This window comes from Rhea pennata, chromosome 8 (assembly GCF_028389875.1).
Source record: "Rhea pennata isolate bPtePen1 chromosome 8, bPtePen1.pri, whole genome shotgun sequence".
Classification (NCBI taxonomy): Eukaryota; Metazoa; Chordata; class Aves; order Rheiformes; family Rheidae; genus Rhea; species Rhea pennata.
The window spans coordinates 13,782,118-13,801,821 of record NC_084670.1 but is presented as its reverse complement, the minus strand read 5'-3'; the positions used below and the strand labels follow the sequence as shown (position 1 = coordinate 13,801,821).

General features: G+C 35.9%; 1 protein-coding gene across 1 annotated transcript in view; it reads right to left on the bottom strand.

Moving 5' to 3' along the window:
* The window catches only part of AK5 (adenylate kinase 5), a 96,503-nt gene that overhangs the window by 26,242 nt on the left and 50,557 nt on the right, over positions 1-19,704 (bottom strand). Inside the window, exon 8 of the mRNA XM_062581322.1 lies at positions 14,847-14,923. Coding sequence (XP_062437306.1) covers positions 14,847-14,923 — 77 coding nt within the window. The remainder of the gene's footprint in view (positions 1-14,846; positions 14,924-19,704) is intronic.

Sequence of the window (19,704 nt, the reverse complement as noted above, 5' to 3'; positions counted from 1 at the left end):
CAAAAGACGTGTTATATGTTAAAGGTCTGATTTTTAGGTTCTGTTTCCTATTATACCTTTGAAGGTTTACAAATGCAAATCACTTTAGGCACAAAATGTAAGGTAATGTTTCTTTCAAAAATCATGGTCACATTCACAAACTTACATTACGTTCAGACAAAAGCAGCATTACTTCTACCCTTTCAACTAATGCTCTTTGTTATCCCCTATAATTGAAGAATAAAATTGCATCAGTAACCCTGGTGGGCTGCTCAGAGCAGCAAGTGATAATAAAGGGAAGTTTAAACCAGGAGCAGCTATAACTTTTTAGAGCTGAAGCACGAAAAAACTAGAGGCAGAAGTAAAGCTAAATAAGCTATTGGTATTTTTTATTTGACAAGCCATAGCCAGGTTCATATAAGGATGAAGTGTTATAAAAAGCCATTAGAGTGAATTCTACTAATTACAACCCTAAAGCAGATAAACAGCAAACGTTACAGTGACATTGGCCAAAATCCAGAACATCCAAATATGTTATTTAATTTATATGTACTCATTTTTCAGGTGCAGAAATATTCTTTCAAATAATTAATTTTTTTTACAATTTTAAAAATGTTTCATCATTTTAGAAAGCACTACAGAATGTAGCTTTATATTAATGGCGCTACTGTCCAACTGATTGTATATGCTGAAATAAGCTTTCTCATGTATCAGAGAATTTAAGTCATTCTACAAAACTTTTATTAATACAGAATTGAACAGCACTCAGCTACAAGAAAAGATGTCCTGAAACCCTGGATTCTAAGGAAGCTGTGAGAAGAGTCAGGAGGAGTAAATTAGAAAACTGGGACTACAATGAATCTGGTCTTGGTGTTAAGGTATTCCTGGTTTTCACTATTCTGTATTTAAACTGTACTAAGAACCGTTTCTCTTCATTCCTTTCCTCCTGTCTCCCCAGCAGGGTAGAGGCAGCTTCTCTGCTGATCTGGCTGAAGAGCTGGACAGTGATTTAGCAGCAGAGCAGCTGCTGTATTCTTGGGACAGCTGTTTCCATTCAGTTGACAGTGAGGTGAGGACAATATCAGCTCTTAAGAAAGACGGGTAATCTGTATTTCTTCTGTCTTTGAGGCTAAGTAACAGACCTACAAATATTGTCTGGAAACATATCAACTAGCAGGGCATAGCTGACCACGTAACCAACTAATCAATCAACCAATCTAAACAATACACAAAAATGATGCAGTAAGAGATTCTTTACAGCTGCCATCACAGTTGGAAAATACAGACTAACTACTACTTCTTGTCATCTAACTCATTATTAGTAAATAACTGATTAGTAGTAGGTACTTTCCAGATTAATGAGTTTAACTTACTACCTTCATGAGATATACTGACAGTAAGTCACAGCATATCATAAGGAAATGATTAAAAAAATTCTTAAGATCTTTGTGATTTATGCCAATAATGAACAGAGAGAAGTCATACCAGTTTAAAGAAAGCAGGAAAATACAACAAATTTTTTACCTAACAGAGGGGACATCTTCATTAGGATTTAACTACCAGAGTTGTGTGGATGTACGTTGCCCGAGGATAACTCTTCTATTATCCATTTACGTTCTCTGTCGCTTTTTTTTTTAATGTAACAAAAACTCTCTCTCTTGCATAGCAGCACTAGCTTGTTGTTTGTTGCTTAAATAGTTTAACCATTAAAATAATGGTTAAAAGTACATTTTTATTCAGATTTTCAACAGATATAACAGGGTTTCTCATAAAAATTTACTGAAGAGGATATATGATCATGGATTAAGGATAAAAGTGTTATGTACTGACAGTAGGCTAAGAAACAAAATTATGATGAAATATTCAGTTATCAACAGAACAAAGTGAGATAGTGAATTTTGTAGAAAAGGTTGCAAGTAGTGCAGCAAAAAAGTGGACAAAAGATGTTTTGATTAGTTAAGGCTAAGAGGAGAGGATTATGAGGAACTTCAGAGACACTTAACCAAGCTAACTAAAGGGACAATACAATGGTTTAGAAAGCTTTATGCCAACAAAAGTAATAAATTTTCAAGGGGAAGAAAGCACTTAACAGCTGATTTAGAACACTAACAACTGCATCAGCTTGAAAAAAAAAAAAAAAAAGAAAAGAAAAGAAAAAGAAAAACATCTCCAAGAGAACCAGTTCCATGTGTATGCACATACTAAATACATCAGCTGTATAAGAAAGTGCACTGCTACTTGCTGCTAGAAATGCTTTTAAGAATTAGTGGTGTGGTCTCATGTGTGGCTTGGCCAGTCCTTTCTCTAAATACCATTATGTCCAAAGTATCTTTTTTTAAGAAGTGAGTCTGATTAATTAGGGAGTGAAAAAATTGCATATGAAGTATCTTGAAACATGCAAAAGATGTGTGTTTATACAATTATGGTAATATGAATGAAGTGACACATCATTACAGAGGAATTACTGTTCCATTCAGAGTTAATTAACAGAATAACGTTCAATGAAATAAAGATGTAGATTTTTCAAAATCTCAGAGAGGAATATATATTAATTCTAGAAAGAATTCAGCCGTGAATTAATGGGTAAAGAAAATCACTGAGGCCAAAAATATATTGTGACTGAGAAGAGGGACTAGGCATTTCTATATACAACCAGATCATCAAGTGCTAATCATTGCTGATGGCAAATATCAGGAGGAATATTCTATCTTGTGCACCAGTAAGTAAACTAATCTGTAGTTATTACAGAGCTGGATAATATTGAATTTAAGTGATTTCAAATTTGGCTTCTTTTCACTACTACTTTTGAGAACTAAAAATAGTGGCAGGTCATTGGAAAAGGTAGATATGGCTCTCAACGCAATTTGCATGTTATTAGTTAAATATTTTCTCCAAATATAACTATCATACTGAGCAATGCTGGCAGTTCTGTGAACAAATCACAAATATTTCAAGAGAAGAAGCAAATAAGGCCAAAAACATCTCTGGCAGTTATGAGCTTCAGTATGCCTAGGGCTTTACGGAAAAAGTTTTATTATACGAAAGTTACTTATGCCATCAAATGCACAAGATTTTATTATAAAGAGCCACAAATAAGACTCAGAACTGAGTGAAATCATTTTTAAATTGCTGAGTTCAAGTAGGATCTAAATCAACAGGTAAGAAAGTCTTGTTTCATAATTTGTTTTACTTTTCACTTGCTCTTTTTTTTTTAGTTTTCTTCCTTAATGAAAAGGAAGGCCAACATTGTCCATATTATTTTGTCACACTTACGGTGAGCCTATTATGCTTTTACTGGAAATATTCTCCCTATACAAATCTCTATTTAGTATAATCTCTTTTTTCAAATTGTGAACTTTATATGTTAGGTTTGTAAAAGGAAGATGAATCACTTATTGTTTACCAGATTATTAATTATTCTTTCATGTTTTGTGTCAAGGAACATTTTGATAGAAATTGGAATTCAGTTAAAATGTTCAAAAACATCACTTAAAAACAATTTATTTAAATTCTACATCTACGGTAACATTTAATATTTAAGGGGGGGGGGGAAAAGTACATCATCTTTTCAGGAATACTCTTCTATAAGTTTGACTTTGACAATTTTCAGTTTGTAAAAGGGAGATAAAATATATTTAACTATGTTTGTGAAGTCCCTGAAGGAAAAAAAAAAAAAAAAAGGAAAGAAAAAAAAAAAGATCATTCAGTGCTTCTGCAATACATCAATGCACCTTAATCTAATTAAAATCTGTAGCAGACCAGCAGTATGTCTGTGATCAACCTGTGAAATGTAAAGACCACGAGCAAGCGATAACCAGGCCAAGTTAAATATTAGAATGAACATATTGTGGCTAGTCAAAGCTTAGCTGTGGAGTTTCACTCTTATAAATTCCCATTTTCCTCTCTATAAGAGCAAATGTTTGGTTTTGATGAGATACATTATGTTAGTTGCAGGTTTTATGTAGGGGCAATGGTCCCCGGGAAGGGATTTTATGAACCATACAGTTGCTTGCCATTAAATTTGATCTATGATTCAAATCACTTTTTGAGGCTGAGCTGCTTTCTGCAAGCTGAACGTTGAAGTATGCAACGGTTGCTCTGCTCTGGTCCAGAACTAATGAACATGTGTAAATAAGATAAGGTATTGTGAATGAATGAACACATTTAGACATCAAGGCTTTTCTTTCCCCAAAAAGCATATCTTACACAGTTCATACCGCTCAGCAGAATGGAGATATTGGTGTCAAAACGGACTAACAGTAAGACCAGAATGGGGTAACACTATTTATGGTGATTGTTTAGTGCAAAGAGTGCACAGAATCTGAGAGTGCAGATAATATTTAAAAATTTAGCTTTGTAATTGCATCTACAAAACACTAACACAGATTATTAGATGCCTATGATTCCCTTTTACTGCAGCTTCTAGACCAAAGACAAGATTTTATTTTTCTTTCAAATTCTTTTTTTTTTTCCAAATTAAATCTTATTATCAGTTCTCAGAACAAATTAACGGACAGAACAACTTGGCCTGGTTATCGCTTACTTGCGGTCCTCACATTTCACAGGCTGATAGCAGACATACTGCATGTGCAATACAGAGAAGGAAATTAAGTTGTTTTTAACAAATATAAACCAAGATCATGTATATCAGACTCATAAGGATATACAAGGGTTGTTTTTTTTTTGAGATTTTTCTATTTTTGTCTATTGATAGTATAAAGGAGTACATATCACTAATTTAGAGGAGGAAAATTACAATCTCTCCTTGCTGTAGTGTAAGGGGTTAGAAAAAGCTAACTTCTGTAGCTTTTTACGATGAAAAAATACACACGTGATCACTAAGCAACAGATCAAAGCAAATCTTATTTATATTCATATTGATTTGAAGAAATTATCAAACTGGAAAAAATTTAAAGAAATTAACTTTTAAGGACAATCTTACTGATCAAGAGATGCCACAAGAATACCATTGTCAGCAAGGTAGTGGCTTTTTGAGTGACCAGAGCAGCCCAGTAGTGTTCTGGTAAATCAGACACTTCATTTGCAATTTGTATATTGGATTAAAAGGCTGGACTAGAGAGACCAATATTACATCTGATTTGAAGAACTGGTGTGTATGGTGTGTGTGGATTTCTTTTTTTCTTCTTCTTTTCTTTTTTTTTTTTTTTTTAATATTGTCATAGTTCAAAGACATTCTAGCCCTGAATAGTATTTTGGACTCACTGCATGGCAGCCTAAATGCCTCCGAGAGAAACTTGAATAAATAATCTAATCCATATTTTCCGTGCATAGTTATTACCTATTGTTCATTTTCAAATACTTTGTCATGTATAGTTCTGAGCTACTTATCAGTAATCTATTGTTATAAAGTGTACCCAGTGCCTACAAGATTCTCCACAGAAGTTGTCATTATTTTTTTCATTTAGTATTCCTCTTTTCTGTAAATCACTACTGCTTAAATGACTCTTCTCTGTGTAGTATTTACTCTGTGTGATATAAATTCTCCCAGGGGGCTTCATGTTACATTAAGCCACTGCAGCAGACAAAAGTGCAGCAGGGAACCTTACAGTGCATTTCAACTGCAAATTTAAAGTGCTGCTTAGCTCCTGTTTTCAGATCATTAATGACAATGATAATGAAGGCATCCCTCAAACCACACACCACTGGCACTAGGCCTGCCCTAAACCATTACATTGATTTCTAAAGGCTGGAGTTCTGTTCCTTTTTTGCTTTAGATGGAAAATGCTTTTCTGCAGGCCAGTCTCAATTAAATTTCCAGTAAGACTGTGATGCAAAGATATAAATGCTCTAATAAGATTCAACTATAGTGGAACTCAGTAATTCCACCTTTTGGAATTCTTTCCCCTCTACGTGGCCCTGATGAGGCTGCATTCTGGGCTCTCCAGGACAAGAGAGACAGGGAACTACTGGAAAGAGCCCAGTGGAGGGCTACAAAGATGATTAGGGAGCTAGAGTATTCCTCTTATGAGGAAAGACTACAAGAGCTGGGACTGCTCAGCCTAGAAAACAGAGGACAGAGAGGCGATCTTATCAATGTCTACAAATATCTTAAGGGAGGGTTTCAAGAGGATGAGGCCAAACTCTTTTCAGTGGTGTCCAATGACAGGACAAGAGGCAACGGGCACAAACTGGAATACCCGAACTTCCATCTGAATATGAGGAAAAACCTCTTCACTGTGAGAGTGACAGAGCACTGGAACAGGCTGCCCACAGAGGTTGTGGAGTCTCCATCCTTGGAGATATTCAAAAGCTATCTGGACACAATTCTGGGCGACATGCTGTAGGTGACCCTGCTTGAACAGGGGGTCTAGATGATCTCCAGAGGTCCCTTCCAACCTCAACCATTCTGTGACTGTGTGGAAGAACTGAAAGTTCAAGAAGTGCTTTCCCATATCAAACACTAATATGAACTATGATTAGCCTGAAAATTACGAGTGACAGGGTTTAGTGTTATTTTTAAATGCAGGAAAACATGAAAAGACTTTATGCAGGGAAAAGTCTTATTTTACAGTAACAATGCAGAAGGACTACAGCACAGGGGGAATGTGAAGACACTAAATTCTGAGGCCAGGTTGATAATTAAGGGAAGAAGGAAAAAATGAATATCAACAAAAAATAAAAGAGAGAGAATGGGAAATCTAAGACAGAACACAAATGTTCAGTAGAAATGGAAAAGTGAAAAGTTCTTGAAAGTGAGCAAGAGGTGGAACTGGTTCCTGGTTGCAGACTTGTACATAATTCTCTTTAGCCTAAAGGAGGCTAAGGCCCACTAAGAACTATATAAAGGTAAAGAAGGAGATTCAACTTGGAGGTGTAAGACTAATTAGCAATTCTGCAGATACATCTAACATAAACAATTTTTAAGATTCTGCATTTGATTAAAGTATTAAATATGGAGCCTTTCTCACATAGCATCATGGTCTAGGGTTTTCAAGCCTAGTGTCGAACTCCAAATTACTGTGAGTTCATTTTAAAAAACCTCGCATTGATTCAGACAGTCCACTTCATAATGTTACATACTCACACTGTACATTTTCACACTGAAGTAGAACAGAACAGTTCTAAGAGACCTAAAAATAATGATCCACTTCGAAAAGCAGAACTTTAAGGCTGTGAAGCAAACCCACAAAAGTCAGGAATTCAAAGTGGATGTAAGATTACAAACACTAAAGAAGTCAAGGGCAGAATATATCTTTCACATGTAACCTGGGCTTTCTAAGGACACTTACTTTTCTTTAAGATGCAAGTATTCTTTTGTTTTATTTCATTCTTTAAGTATTTGTCCTCTATTAAGTATGTCTTCAACTGGCACTATGCCCAGAAGTGTATCTTCTATCACTTACTCCACTTCCAAGCTCTTTTTAATCCTAAACTAGTGTAACCCAGGGTATTGCAGCATTTGTCCAAGATTTTATACAGTGATTTTTGATATAAGCCTCTATTCTTTAAATTATCAAGCATATTTTAGCATTGCAAGTGAAAGAAAGCAAAAGAGGTTTGGTTTCAGGATGGCTTTGCAAAAATGTGTAGGTGCTGTTTCCTTGTGTGACAGATTATCAGGTCTTGAGAAAGGGATGCTGGAATTGCTATGCCCTGATTGCGTTCACCGCTTGCGAAAGGCAGACACATATCTTTTAACACACATGACTGCAGCAGGGAGAAAGAGGGAGGAAACGCAGATCCAAAAGAGGTACCTAATGAGAGCAGACCTTTTGAAATATGTAAGTAGAGCATTGCCTGAAAGATCCTGGCACACAGGAGGATGAGAATAGGGTGCTGTAAAATGAGGCCAGCATGTGGCCTCAGATCCTATGATTTGCTGCCATTAAAATACAAATTGATAGTGCTGCTCAAAGTTTAATACTCAAAGACTTTGTCAGTGCAATTTTTGACCAAGTATATTCTAGGTTTACCACTACACCTATTTGTTTTATTATGCAACTTTTTAATTGTCAATTTATAATTTCTACAGTACTATTAAAAGGGATTTTAACGGTGAGAAGAAATGCTCCATTGACCTTCCAAAAAACTATTGTGCAAATTAGGGCACTCCTTATACCCTATGACCAGAATTTAAGCCCATATTAACTAGAACTGACTGAACAATTATGGGATACATGATGAGGATAAAAACAGAAAATGGGAAATATATGGAGGGAGAGTGGTTAGGAGGAACACAGTAACAAATACTAATCTTGGGAAAATATATAGAGGATTATTTTAAAGGCTTTGCATAGTACCTAAAAGAGCCATCCTGCTGCTTCAATATAATATGAATAAACTATTTGAAGAGCAATTTTGTACTCAATCTAATAAAACAGCAACTTTGCAATCACTGCAGTTTAGAATGTATGGATTTGCAGCATGTATTCTGACATTCTGACACTTGTTAATAATCATTATTTTTTTTTTACAAAAAGATGTTTCTTCAATGCTTTAAAATATAGGAGTTGTTGCTACTTATGTTTTCAAATGAAGTTTTTTTTTTCAAATCTTCAGGGATGCTGTGTGAATAGAACCTTTCCAAAGCCCTGAGTAAGGTGCCTAAATCCTGGAGAGAGGTGGGATTTAAGATATACCTTTGCATTTCTTTATCGGTTTTAGGTACAATGTGAAATGTTTTGATGTGGATCCTCTACACCTCAAATGTGTGTGATGTTTGATATTGCCTATGAATTTTAGAACTTCTGTGGGCTGTAAAACTAGATATATAAAAATCAGACATAGTAGAACTTGTAATTGTAGCTGCAAAATTGTATTTTGTGCATAATGGGATAAAGCTTCTAGTTCACCAGCAGCAAGACAAGCTAGGCGATGGAAAGGAAGAGGGCTGCTATTCTGGTAGTAGTGTCTAAGAAGATGAGTGTGAAATACTGTAAAATATAAAGCTTTGTTCTACAAGCACCTTCCAAACAAGTCAAACAGAAGAGCTTCCTAAATTACTGCAGAAGTATTCAGTGAAGCATAAAGGTGACACATCTTGAAGGATGATGCTGTGTTGTTGTTTAAATCCCCAGTAACTCGCATGAGCTCACCCTCCCTGTAACAGAGCCCCCACTGAGGGAGAATTGAAGTGCCCTGTACTGCCTGCAACACCAAAAAAAGCAACTTCTAGGTCACAGGCAGAAAAAAAGAAATGAGATGCAAAGATTTCAGCTAGCCTTTGGCAACTCAGTCCTCCCTATATGTGTAACATTAGAAAGTAAAGCCTGATATTGTGTATGAAATGAGGATCAAACTACTCTCTCTGGCATTCAAAGAAAATATGCAGAATGAGTCTATAGGAATTTTGTTTGTCCATTTCACTATGATTTGTATGGTGAAACCAGAGCAGTGGGGTTTCTTTCAAAAGCTCTTACTGCAGTGTACAATGGTGACTTTGAAACAGATAATTCTTCAAAACTTACAAAAATGATACAGAAGCACCAAAAATACACTTGCTTTTGAGCTTATTAAGTGAGCACTTTGTAACAGGCAAACTGTAGTACTTTGTTTCTAGTCTGATTTTTTTAGAGTTTAATAGGATAGTTTCCATGGCAACATGGACTGAACAGATTGTTCATTTACTTCAGTACATTTCTATTAAACATCTTTTCTCTGTAGCTGGCCTGCCTCTCGAGCACTTTCATCTATTTGGATTCGTTTGTATTATCTCTTTTTGTCAAAACCCTTAAATTAGATTGGACTCCACCTTTCTGTGCACTTTTGCAAAAATGAACATGAGGGGATAGAGTTTCACCATCCTTCTCTGAGTTACTTCAAGAGTCTCTTTTCTTTTCTACTACATACTCCAGCTTTTAATCGGTTTCCTTGTAGAACCAGAATCTGCGATTCAAAGTGGTATCACTGCCTATTAGTGAAACACTACAGACATGTTGTGTTACAAGCTCAGAGGGCTTCTGGATATTCCTGGTCATTTTACTAAGCTAAAACAGTAATAATTAATGCTGCACTATGCCTTTTTTTTTTTTTTAATTAGAGGTTCCTTATTTTCTCAAGCAAAGAGAAAGTACCTGATTAAAATAATACAGTATAATCTATGCCTGACCCAGCCTTCTCTTAAATAATTTAATCAGTGTCTGATTTTGAAAGATAGCTTTAGAAGTCCCAGTGAAAACTTCTCTTGCTAACAGAGACATGCAGTTTGCTCTTCGTTGTACTGAAATACAGATCTGAAGCACTTTGTCTGAAGTACTAAATCAGTTCTTTGGATTGAACCTTCTAGACACAGAGAAACCAGAAGCAAACCAATGGGAATAGTACAAAACATAGTAAATGGAGGAAAATGGCCTTTACTTCAATCCAAATAGCGTTAGTTAAATGAGGCTTTCAGTTTGCTGTTGCCCTCTATTTTAGGAATATTTTGGTTCTGCTTCTGTATTGAAAAATCTTCCAGGGACTTTTGATTGTCTACAATGAATATTTACCATTTGAGTTTCAAGCTATAATAATCAGTCAGGCTGGAAATGTTAAATTTGGTAGCAGTGGAGTCTGCTTTTCACTTTAAGTTCCTCCTTCCTGCTCCTCTAAAGCTGAGCTTGTTACGTGCTCTCGGTGGGAACTGACAGTGAGCTCTAAGAGGAATTGTCACCACACAGCAACAACTTTTAATCAAGAGCTTGTTTCCTCTCATTAGAATGAGTGTAAATCTGTTTGAGGGCTTTCTTTCCTCCACTTCATTTTGGTTTTGCTTGCTGCTTTTCAAGTGATCTGTCACATTTCCCAATTATAAAACATTCCACACTTGCAGCAAAGATTGGGTTATGCAATTTGCTTAATTCAATAGATTGCTTGTCACTGCGGAACAGAAAACCCTGTATTCTCTTTCAGTCTTTTTTACATCTGCTTTTCTTAGGTGTTTGATATACTTGGGCCAAATTAAAAAAAAAAAAAAAAAAAAAAGAAAAAAGACAATCTTGCCTTTGCATGTGTCATTTCCATCCTTAATAGCATTTATATAATTGCATAAGTAAATCTGGTCTGACGCTGGGGCAGGGAAATACCTCAGTTATGAATTGGTAATTTCGTCTGAGGCATAAAGATGTGTTTGCTTGTTTCATAGATATGAAGTATACCCTGAAGAAAAAGATTAAATGAAGCTAAGTATTTTTTAAGGTTCTTACTTGAAATTTATTTGCTGTTACCTTTACTATCATGTTTCCCAAATTTTAAGGTATCTATTTTCATTGTTACTTGTTTGATGAGTGTTTTTCTTTAATTAGTCTAAATAGTCCTCAAACTGGCTAGAGTTGTCTTGAAAGCCTTATTTTCACAAGAAAATAATTGGATGCTTTTTTGTTCTGGAAGTCTTTGATAGGATTCAGTGATGCCAATTTTTTAACGCTCCCTTTTGACCTGAATGCACTTAGAATAAGTCAAATGGTAGACTTCTAATTTTAAAAGCCAATTCTTAAAAATAAAATTTGTCTGACTCTGGAATCAAGTGGCATTATATTGACAGGCTCTCTGGCAAAGCCAGGAAATTGAATAGCAAGTAAAAATGAACACAGTGAGCAGTGAAAACCTGCATCATGCTTGAGAGCCTTTCAGCAACAAAAGACAATCCTTATTGAACCGAACAGGCACTAGTCATGAAAGTGAATTCTGCAAATTGACAATATTCTGTAAAATACATTTATTTCTTCTGTCAGAAGTTATTCTGTTGCACTCAAAAATGAGTGGCCACAAATACATTTCTGGTGTCTTAGTATAGGGGGAAATACCTGAAACTTATTAGCTTACTGTGCTTTGTGTTTTTCAGTCAAGTCATGATTCTCTAAAAAGTCTGTAGAGAATGCTGCCGAGGGAGTTTGGCTGATTCTTCCACACAACGTTCTGAGTGAGAGCCGCTGTTAGAGATACTTACATCTGGCAGTTAAAGATCTGAACAGGAATGGACAAATAATTCTTCGTGTTTGAAGAAATTTCCTCCTCTCAAAAAACTCCAATCCCAAAGTGTGTACTTCCCTCTAGTTTTTCAGTACTGTGCAGACTTAGACTTGGTGTGCAGATTTAGACTTTCAGCACAGATTTAATGATTACAAGTGTTCTAGCTCTGAAGCATTCATGCATAACCCATTGAAAACAATTAATGTAATTATATGTTCATTTATAATATGAGTAACACAAAACTCAAGCCTCTTTTGAATTACATTTTAATTTGATCTACCCTTCCAGAAAGGCCAGATCTTAGCCTACGTTAGTGTTGCTTTGCACTATTTCAATGATATGTACAAAGTGTTTCCTAAAGCTGTTATGCTATATTTTGGAGAGCTTCTGGGTGATATGATGACATCAATAGTTGGAATACCACCATTCATTCTCCCTGTTACTGCCAGGCAGTAAGAGAGGCTATTCCAGGAGAACTGGTGTATGTCTGAAGAACTCTGATCTTTCTTCACTGGCTTAGTTTACACTGGAGATTTTCCTGGCTCATTCCAAGTATGAGTAAATGCAAAGGTATCTGTGTACATCCGTTTCAGCTGTGCCAAGTGCTACATCCCCAGCTGTGGCTTTGTCTTCAGTGAAAACAAGGTACTCTGTTCTTCCGTAACCTCCAGCTCCTCTTGTTCAGTGGCTACCAAGATGTTCTGCTAAAATTCAACCATTTCAGCTGCTCAGCTGTGTAAGGTTGCTTAGAAACCAGCCTTTTTATCCCCCACATTCTCATGACAGATTTCCTATGCAATAACATCACCGCATGACACATTTGTATCCAGACGTGCATTCCCTTTCCACTTGAGATTCTCAGCGTAAAGACTGTTGGTGCTTCACACAATTAGTAAACAGCATGCGGTAAATCATGGGAGTATTAAATCACTGCCACAGTCAGAAGGAGCTCAAGTTTTGAATGCAAGCAATTCTTCACTCTCGCATTTAGTTATTGATCTTTTTTGCCTGAGAGTAATTTTTAACATTATTTTTCAGACTGAGTACCTAGATGGTATTATAAGTGCATGTTAATCTTCGCCTCTCTGCTTTTCAGTGTAATAGTCACCTGTATCATTCCAAAATTTAAATGGTAAGTGCTTTTGGTTGCAGTTGCTTTCTCCTTCATATTTGCTTTACATTTGTACAAAATATCTCACACAAACTCGGTTTGAAAATATTGATAATAGAAGTACTTACATTTTTTTTAATTTCACCAGTAAGTGTTGATGATGTCTACTTGCAGCTAAAGACAGTCACTGTCAGCCACATCATTTTTTTTTCTTTAAGACTGAATGGTTTTTAGTACTGTTTATACTTAATTTCTCCTTCTCTGTTTGATAACAATACTGCACTCCTGCCAGAATGGCAATGTGTTGCTCTGGCAAAATAACAGGAAAAGCTAACCACTACATCTGGCAGAAGTAATATTTGCTATTGAGAAAGACAATAAGGACCCATCTTAGTCTTCTCCATTTAACTTCATGCAAGAACCAAACGCATCCTATTTCAAACCTAGAGTCAGTGCTTTTATGGACTGTGCAATGTTCCATCAATGAATCATATAGTTTGAAAGTACAAATCAGTATAATTTCCACATACTTCCTTCTGTTAATATTATTCTGTAATTAAAACTTTGTGTGTATATTATTTTAACAGCATTTCAAACATTATGAACAAAGTGTGTAATTTCTTCAGTGTTCATACTCTGCCAGAAGTATGCATTTCTATCATTAGAAATGCAAAATTTAGTATCAGCATAATCCAAACATAATTTATATTACATTCTGCTTCACAGGATGTGAAGGAGCTGCTCCCTGCACTGAGAGTACAATTCAGTACAGTCAGGACAAAGGTGGAAATAAACTGAGGAGAATTTCCTAGGGTAGAGAACGTTTTAAGATGGATTTATGAAAGAATGGGATTTAAAATGATATTACCAGACAGAGGCGAGCTGTCTGCTTGACAAAAAGCCAAACTGAAATAAAGGACAATGTGCTGCATTGAACACTGGTTCTTGGTTCTGATTTCTTTACTAGTTTTAAAATTTTACAAGGAATAATGTATTAAATATACAAAAACACCAACCTTAAATATAGCAGTGTAACAGGCTTTTTAAAAAACCTGTCTTTTTAATTACAAATCAGTCTTTTAATGCTTATTAGCACAGTATTCAGGCCATTCTTCATCTCACATGCAGTTTTATCTTAATTATAGTGCAGACCTGTATTTTTGACAGACTGTAGGCCTTATACAAACATTTTTATTATTGTTCTCAGGACCAGAAGAAATAGGTAAGGTAAAATCCCTGCTAAAACATGCTGTCCCTCTCCTTTTCATATATGGTTTGGGATAGGATACTCTCACTAGCTTTCTTACTTGCATATGAGCAAAGTGCTATCTAACTTTAATTCTTAGATGTAGATGGGATAAGATGCATAGAAAAGTTTCAACACACTGTAAGCATTTGTTTTTGTTTTCTTTTTATAAACACTTCTCTATTTCAAGGGGAGAATGTTTGATTTGATTTTAGTTGCGTTCTACATTTTTTGTTTTGTATATTTATGCCTTTCTTTTAAAGGTTATTTTACTCCCTGTTCTTAAATATACAGTAGACTTACAGCACATTCCAACGACTGTTTGCCAACATTCGTCAACACTGTAATGTTCATGACAAACATCCGTGATGCAAAATAATGCAGGATAACACAATAATCCCTCTTTTCTCATAACCAGAAAGTTATGTGTGTAAAACATTTACTTAATATAGCACTTTAAAAGCACTTATGCTTAGCTACACTTAATTCAGCCATCTTGCTCAGACAAATTGTATAGTATAGTACATATCCAGAAAAATGTCTAGAAAGAGACCATATTTATACCAAGAGAGAGAGAGAGAGAAGGAGAAGGAAAATTACCTGGTCTTCAAAGTCAAATTCTGTATAAATAGTATCTCCAGAATCCATAATCAGACTGCAGTCAAGTTCATTTGGCCCTAAAATAAGAAAAGAGATTAAATTTCAGAAACAGATTGGAAATTTTCACTTTATGTGACAGAACACTGTAACATTTTCAATTGTCTGTGTGTATGCAAAAATTGTGATCCAAGTAATCATTCAGATGGGGTAGAAAATCTGTGTGAGTGCTATTCCTAAAGCCTTCAAAGCATCCATAAAAGCTACCATTCTTAATAAACATTTAAGATTTTTAAACAGCTAAATAGTGTATTATTTAAGCTAGATTACAAATTTATTGGTTAGCGTGCTCTGCATAGCATTACTCGCAATTGTAAAACTGCCACCAGGATCTGAGCTTAATGGAAAATGCACGCCATGCTTAGAAAGGAGAAAAGAAATACTGATTAAGTAGTGATTAGCAGATATGGATCCTGGAGTGATGTTGATGGGAGACCAAAGCAGTATGCTTCCACAGCAGCGGTTCTCCTTCCCACTCTATCCCTTTCATAGGTGACAGTGTGGTTCTGGCCCCTGATCTGCCCCTGCATCATCTTCCTGTGCCAGTATCAGCAAGTCTTACAGCAGTCATTGAAAAAACCAGCATGGGAGAATAAGCCACTAATAATCTTTCCATCCAAATGTAACAAGGATGTAGTTTGGACATCATGGGGTTTTTTTAGCAGTATCACCTCATTCAGATTATCTCACTCCTGGGCAATGATGAAGGAAACAGTCTCCCATGCCCAAGATACTGCAGCCCTAAATCAAATTGTGCAAGATTTCCATACACAAAATAATGTCAATAGGTACGTGACTACAGGGGTATTTTTCACAGCATCATTAAATTATGTTAGAATAACAAAAACTGGTAAGGACACACAGGCCTTCCTCTCAGTCTCGGGATATGGGCTGCAGTCTGTCTTGGGCACATTTATAAATTGTCACCAGCCAGCATCCACAGGTAAGCCTAGTCACTATCTTCATGTGGAGAGCAATAGGAAGTACCAGGGGACCTACAAGATGTGCTTGGTATGGTGTCCTGCTGTCCCCAGTCAGACAAGATTACCAATGAAGAGGAAATAACTCCCTCTTGGGTTACTGCTGTGTCTGAACCTGGTGTGATTTTTTTTTTTTTTTTTTTGGAATACATCAGCACTATGGCTACATATTTTTAAGACTACTGCTGACCTGGAGATGTTTTTTTCCCCATTGAGATGCTTGTGTGGACAGCTCTCTGGACTAAGCACTATTAATATATTTTGCAGTTCAATTTGTGCCAGGTGCATTTACGTATCGTCTGCTTTTGTTTGTTCTTAAAGTTTACATAGTAATAATCTATGTAGGTGAACTAAATGTAACTTAGAACAGAAGAGATGAATTGGATTTAGTCATGATGACTAAAACCATAAAGTGCTTTGTAGAGAGGTGATTCTATGGTGTTTTAATTTGCAATCCATATTCCAATTGCTGCCAAATGCATCTTTGATGCAATTCTGCAAACTATATAAAAGACACCAGGGAAAGACCTGGGCCAACCATCTGCTGGTGTTTTCTTTTCTCCCCCTTTAATGTTCCTGTATTCTTTAACAGATTGCTATAAAAAATAATAGAAAGGGATTATACTTTTGCTATCCCAGAATGTCACATGTACATATGCAGCATGTACTCTGGTATATGTATTTTATGGTCTCTTATTGAAAATACTTGTTTGTAAAATATATATGCAAGCAAATAGAATTTCAACTGCTGAGAGAACCTTTTTTTTTCACAGCTGACACCTCCCTCCTAACATTGCGTCATTGTTCAAAATAAATTTTAACCAAGCTTCAGTCTTCACCAACACTGGCCTACCTTTAACCATCAAACATTTTAAAAGGCACTTTTGTACAAGTATTTGATTAGCTATCACTTAACTACCAAGAACAGTATGTCTCCCTAGCTAGGTATGCTAGTAAGAACTATTGTGCCACAAACTTGCCAGAAACTTACACATAAAATCAGGCTGAAAATGAAAATGTACTCATGCATAATGTATCTCAAGTGACAAAAGTCATGATGGTTATATATTTTTAATGTGGTCAAGGATTTTAAGGCCTTTTTATCTTGAACTAGCACACTAGTTTCCCTGGGGAAGCTTAACTCTTCTCTAAGGGATATTCAAGGAACATCAGGAAAATTGAAAATAGATGAAAATAGAGGTAACATGTAAAAGAACCTGTGACACCCCTAGCACAGCACGAGTAGTCTGCTACTTTCCACCTCAGCATGTTGTTGGAGGGTTTGGACACTTATTAAAACAGGTCTTGCTGGGGAGAAGAACAGGCTTGCTAACTAATCACTAATAAAAGTACAAGTGTGCCAGACAGTCACACCACAAGATAAAGAAGTCAGTAATTATGGCAGTAGGCAAGGCTACTGACAGGGATAAAGCTGAGGGGAGGATGCTAGGAAGAGTGAATAATTCAAAACTCAGCTCAGGTCTTCTGAGCCCAAGTTTCAATCAGCAAAATATTATGTAAAAATTGTGGCCCTGTTCAGCTATTAAAGGAGAAACACAGGATGCTACCTTAAGGAAAGGAGAAGGATCTTTTAAAAATGTTTGGAAGTGAACATGCCCTGCTGCTTTAAATGAGTCTGTATGCTGCAGATCTTGCATTATGGTAACAAACAGCAATTTTTGTTTTCTCTGTCCAAGTTGCATTGTTTTTCCTTTGATAAGACTACATATTAAGAATTAGGCTATAAAACATATTAATACTTGTTTACCACTAAGAGGAAGGTCTTATGGTTTAAACTGTCCTAATTCCTTCCAGATGGATGTCCCAGCCTATCAGAGTATCTATGCTCTTGCTTCATTTAGAGCCTTCACGTGCTTGTATGAACCTCTCTCAAATGATCTGAGTAACTTTAGTAATTTTATTTGGGGAAATTCAACTGTTCTAAATTTACAAAATGCTTGAAAGCTCTACTGCCAAGGAGAAATAGCTTGCAAACATCTGATCTGAAAAGATACATTTCTGACTGGAAATATACTACTTCAATTTCAATGCATGTATGTATAAACTTGAGGTAAGGGAAACCTCTTCGCTGTTACGTGCCCTGTATTTTCCTTAGGGGAAAAAAAGTATAGGATTTTATAAACAGTACTGCACAATTAAAAGAATATATCAGTTAACTTCTTTACTGAATAACCAGCTCTCCAGGAAGGAGGATGCTGACAAAAGAAACAGCACATCAGATGGAACCCACTCTCTGTTTTGTTAGGTCTTGTATCTTAACATCGAAAGCACCGTTCTGGCTAGAAACTCAAAAGGATCCAACAACACAGCAGGGAGGGACTGGAGCTGAATTAACGGGTGGCTACAGTGATACCAGCATGCGTGACAGAAGCGACCCTTGCCAAGCCTGACAGTTGGAGAGAACAAACTGCCCACCCCCATGGCGGTGTCAGGCTGTGCTCAGTCGCTTCTTTTACCATGAGGCTGTGCTTTTCAGCTCCATTTTACGTGTTGGTTGTTGCCGTCAAGCAGAATTAAATCGGACTGGTAATGCAAAGCTAGCAGGGTGTGGCTATTATACAAGTCTGTATAATGGATGGGTGAAATACAAAAATGTTCCTGAAATGCAGGGGCACAATGACCATAACGCATTTGGTCCTGTAAAATATTTCATGTGTTTTAAAGCTGGGTGCATGTCACTTTTCCTGAACGCAAATGACAAGCATTGCTTTTCCACAGTTCATTCATTTATACAAAGAAGGTAAATTGCACTGATCTGTCTAAATTTAGCTGCAGTTAATTTAACTTTCCATTACTAGGTAGCAATATCCCATTATGTGTGTTAATTAAGTCTGCTCCCTGGACCATTTGTGTTTTGGTGAATCAGTTAATGTATTTCCAATCCTCATTTAAATCCATTATTTATTTGAAGTCCTGGTAGCAATACAATTCAATACAATTCATTGGCTCAAATATTCTCATACTCAGGATTAGTTTTAACAACTATAGTGTTTGAACTTTCCAACTTTGACTGTCTTAAAAGTAATTTAAAACTTTCCTGTGAAACATGTTGCTTCTATTATTAATTGCATGTTTATACCAGTTAAGCACAATATAACAAAACTGTCCTTTTATGTTATGAAAGTCTTCAGAGACAGTGCTCTGAAGTACTGTCTACTAACTGAATTAATATAGCTTACATAAAAGCACTTGCACTAGACAAATGCTTGAAAGATAGTTTTCAAGTGGAATATAATACAAACAATTTATTAAAGCACACTGATTAGCATTAGAATGATTACGGTTTCATTTAGCTTTCAGTAAGATGCTTCTAATACAAATTTTATTGGAGCCTTACACCTGAATTTCATGACAGGTTGTTGCTCTTAGCAACAGCCTTAATATTTCATTGGAAGTAACAATGAGAAAATTTGTATTATGATGTATAAAAATATTTATTTTCTTTCAGCATATACTGTTACAGTTGGTTACAACTTGATCTTACAAGTATATCATATGAATGAAAATGATGTAGAGACATTAAAGTATTTAGAAATACTATGTCTATGCTAGCCACTAGGAAGCAAAATATATTACAGTATCACTAAGAGGATTAAAAGATAAAAAAGTGACATTAAGGGAACACTAAAATTGCAAGCCCTAGAAATTAAACACCTAGCCTCAGCAGGAATTAGCAGTCCTACTTGGTGTCTTCTTACTGCTACAGGTGCTCAAATTTAGGCACTAATTAGATCATCCAGGAAGCCATTCAGAGCTAACCAACAGGAGATGAGAGATGATGAGAGTTGTTGAACTCTTGT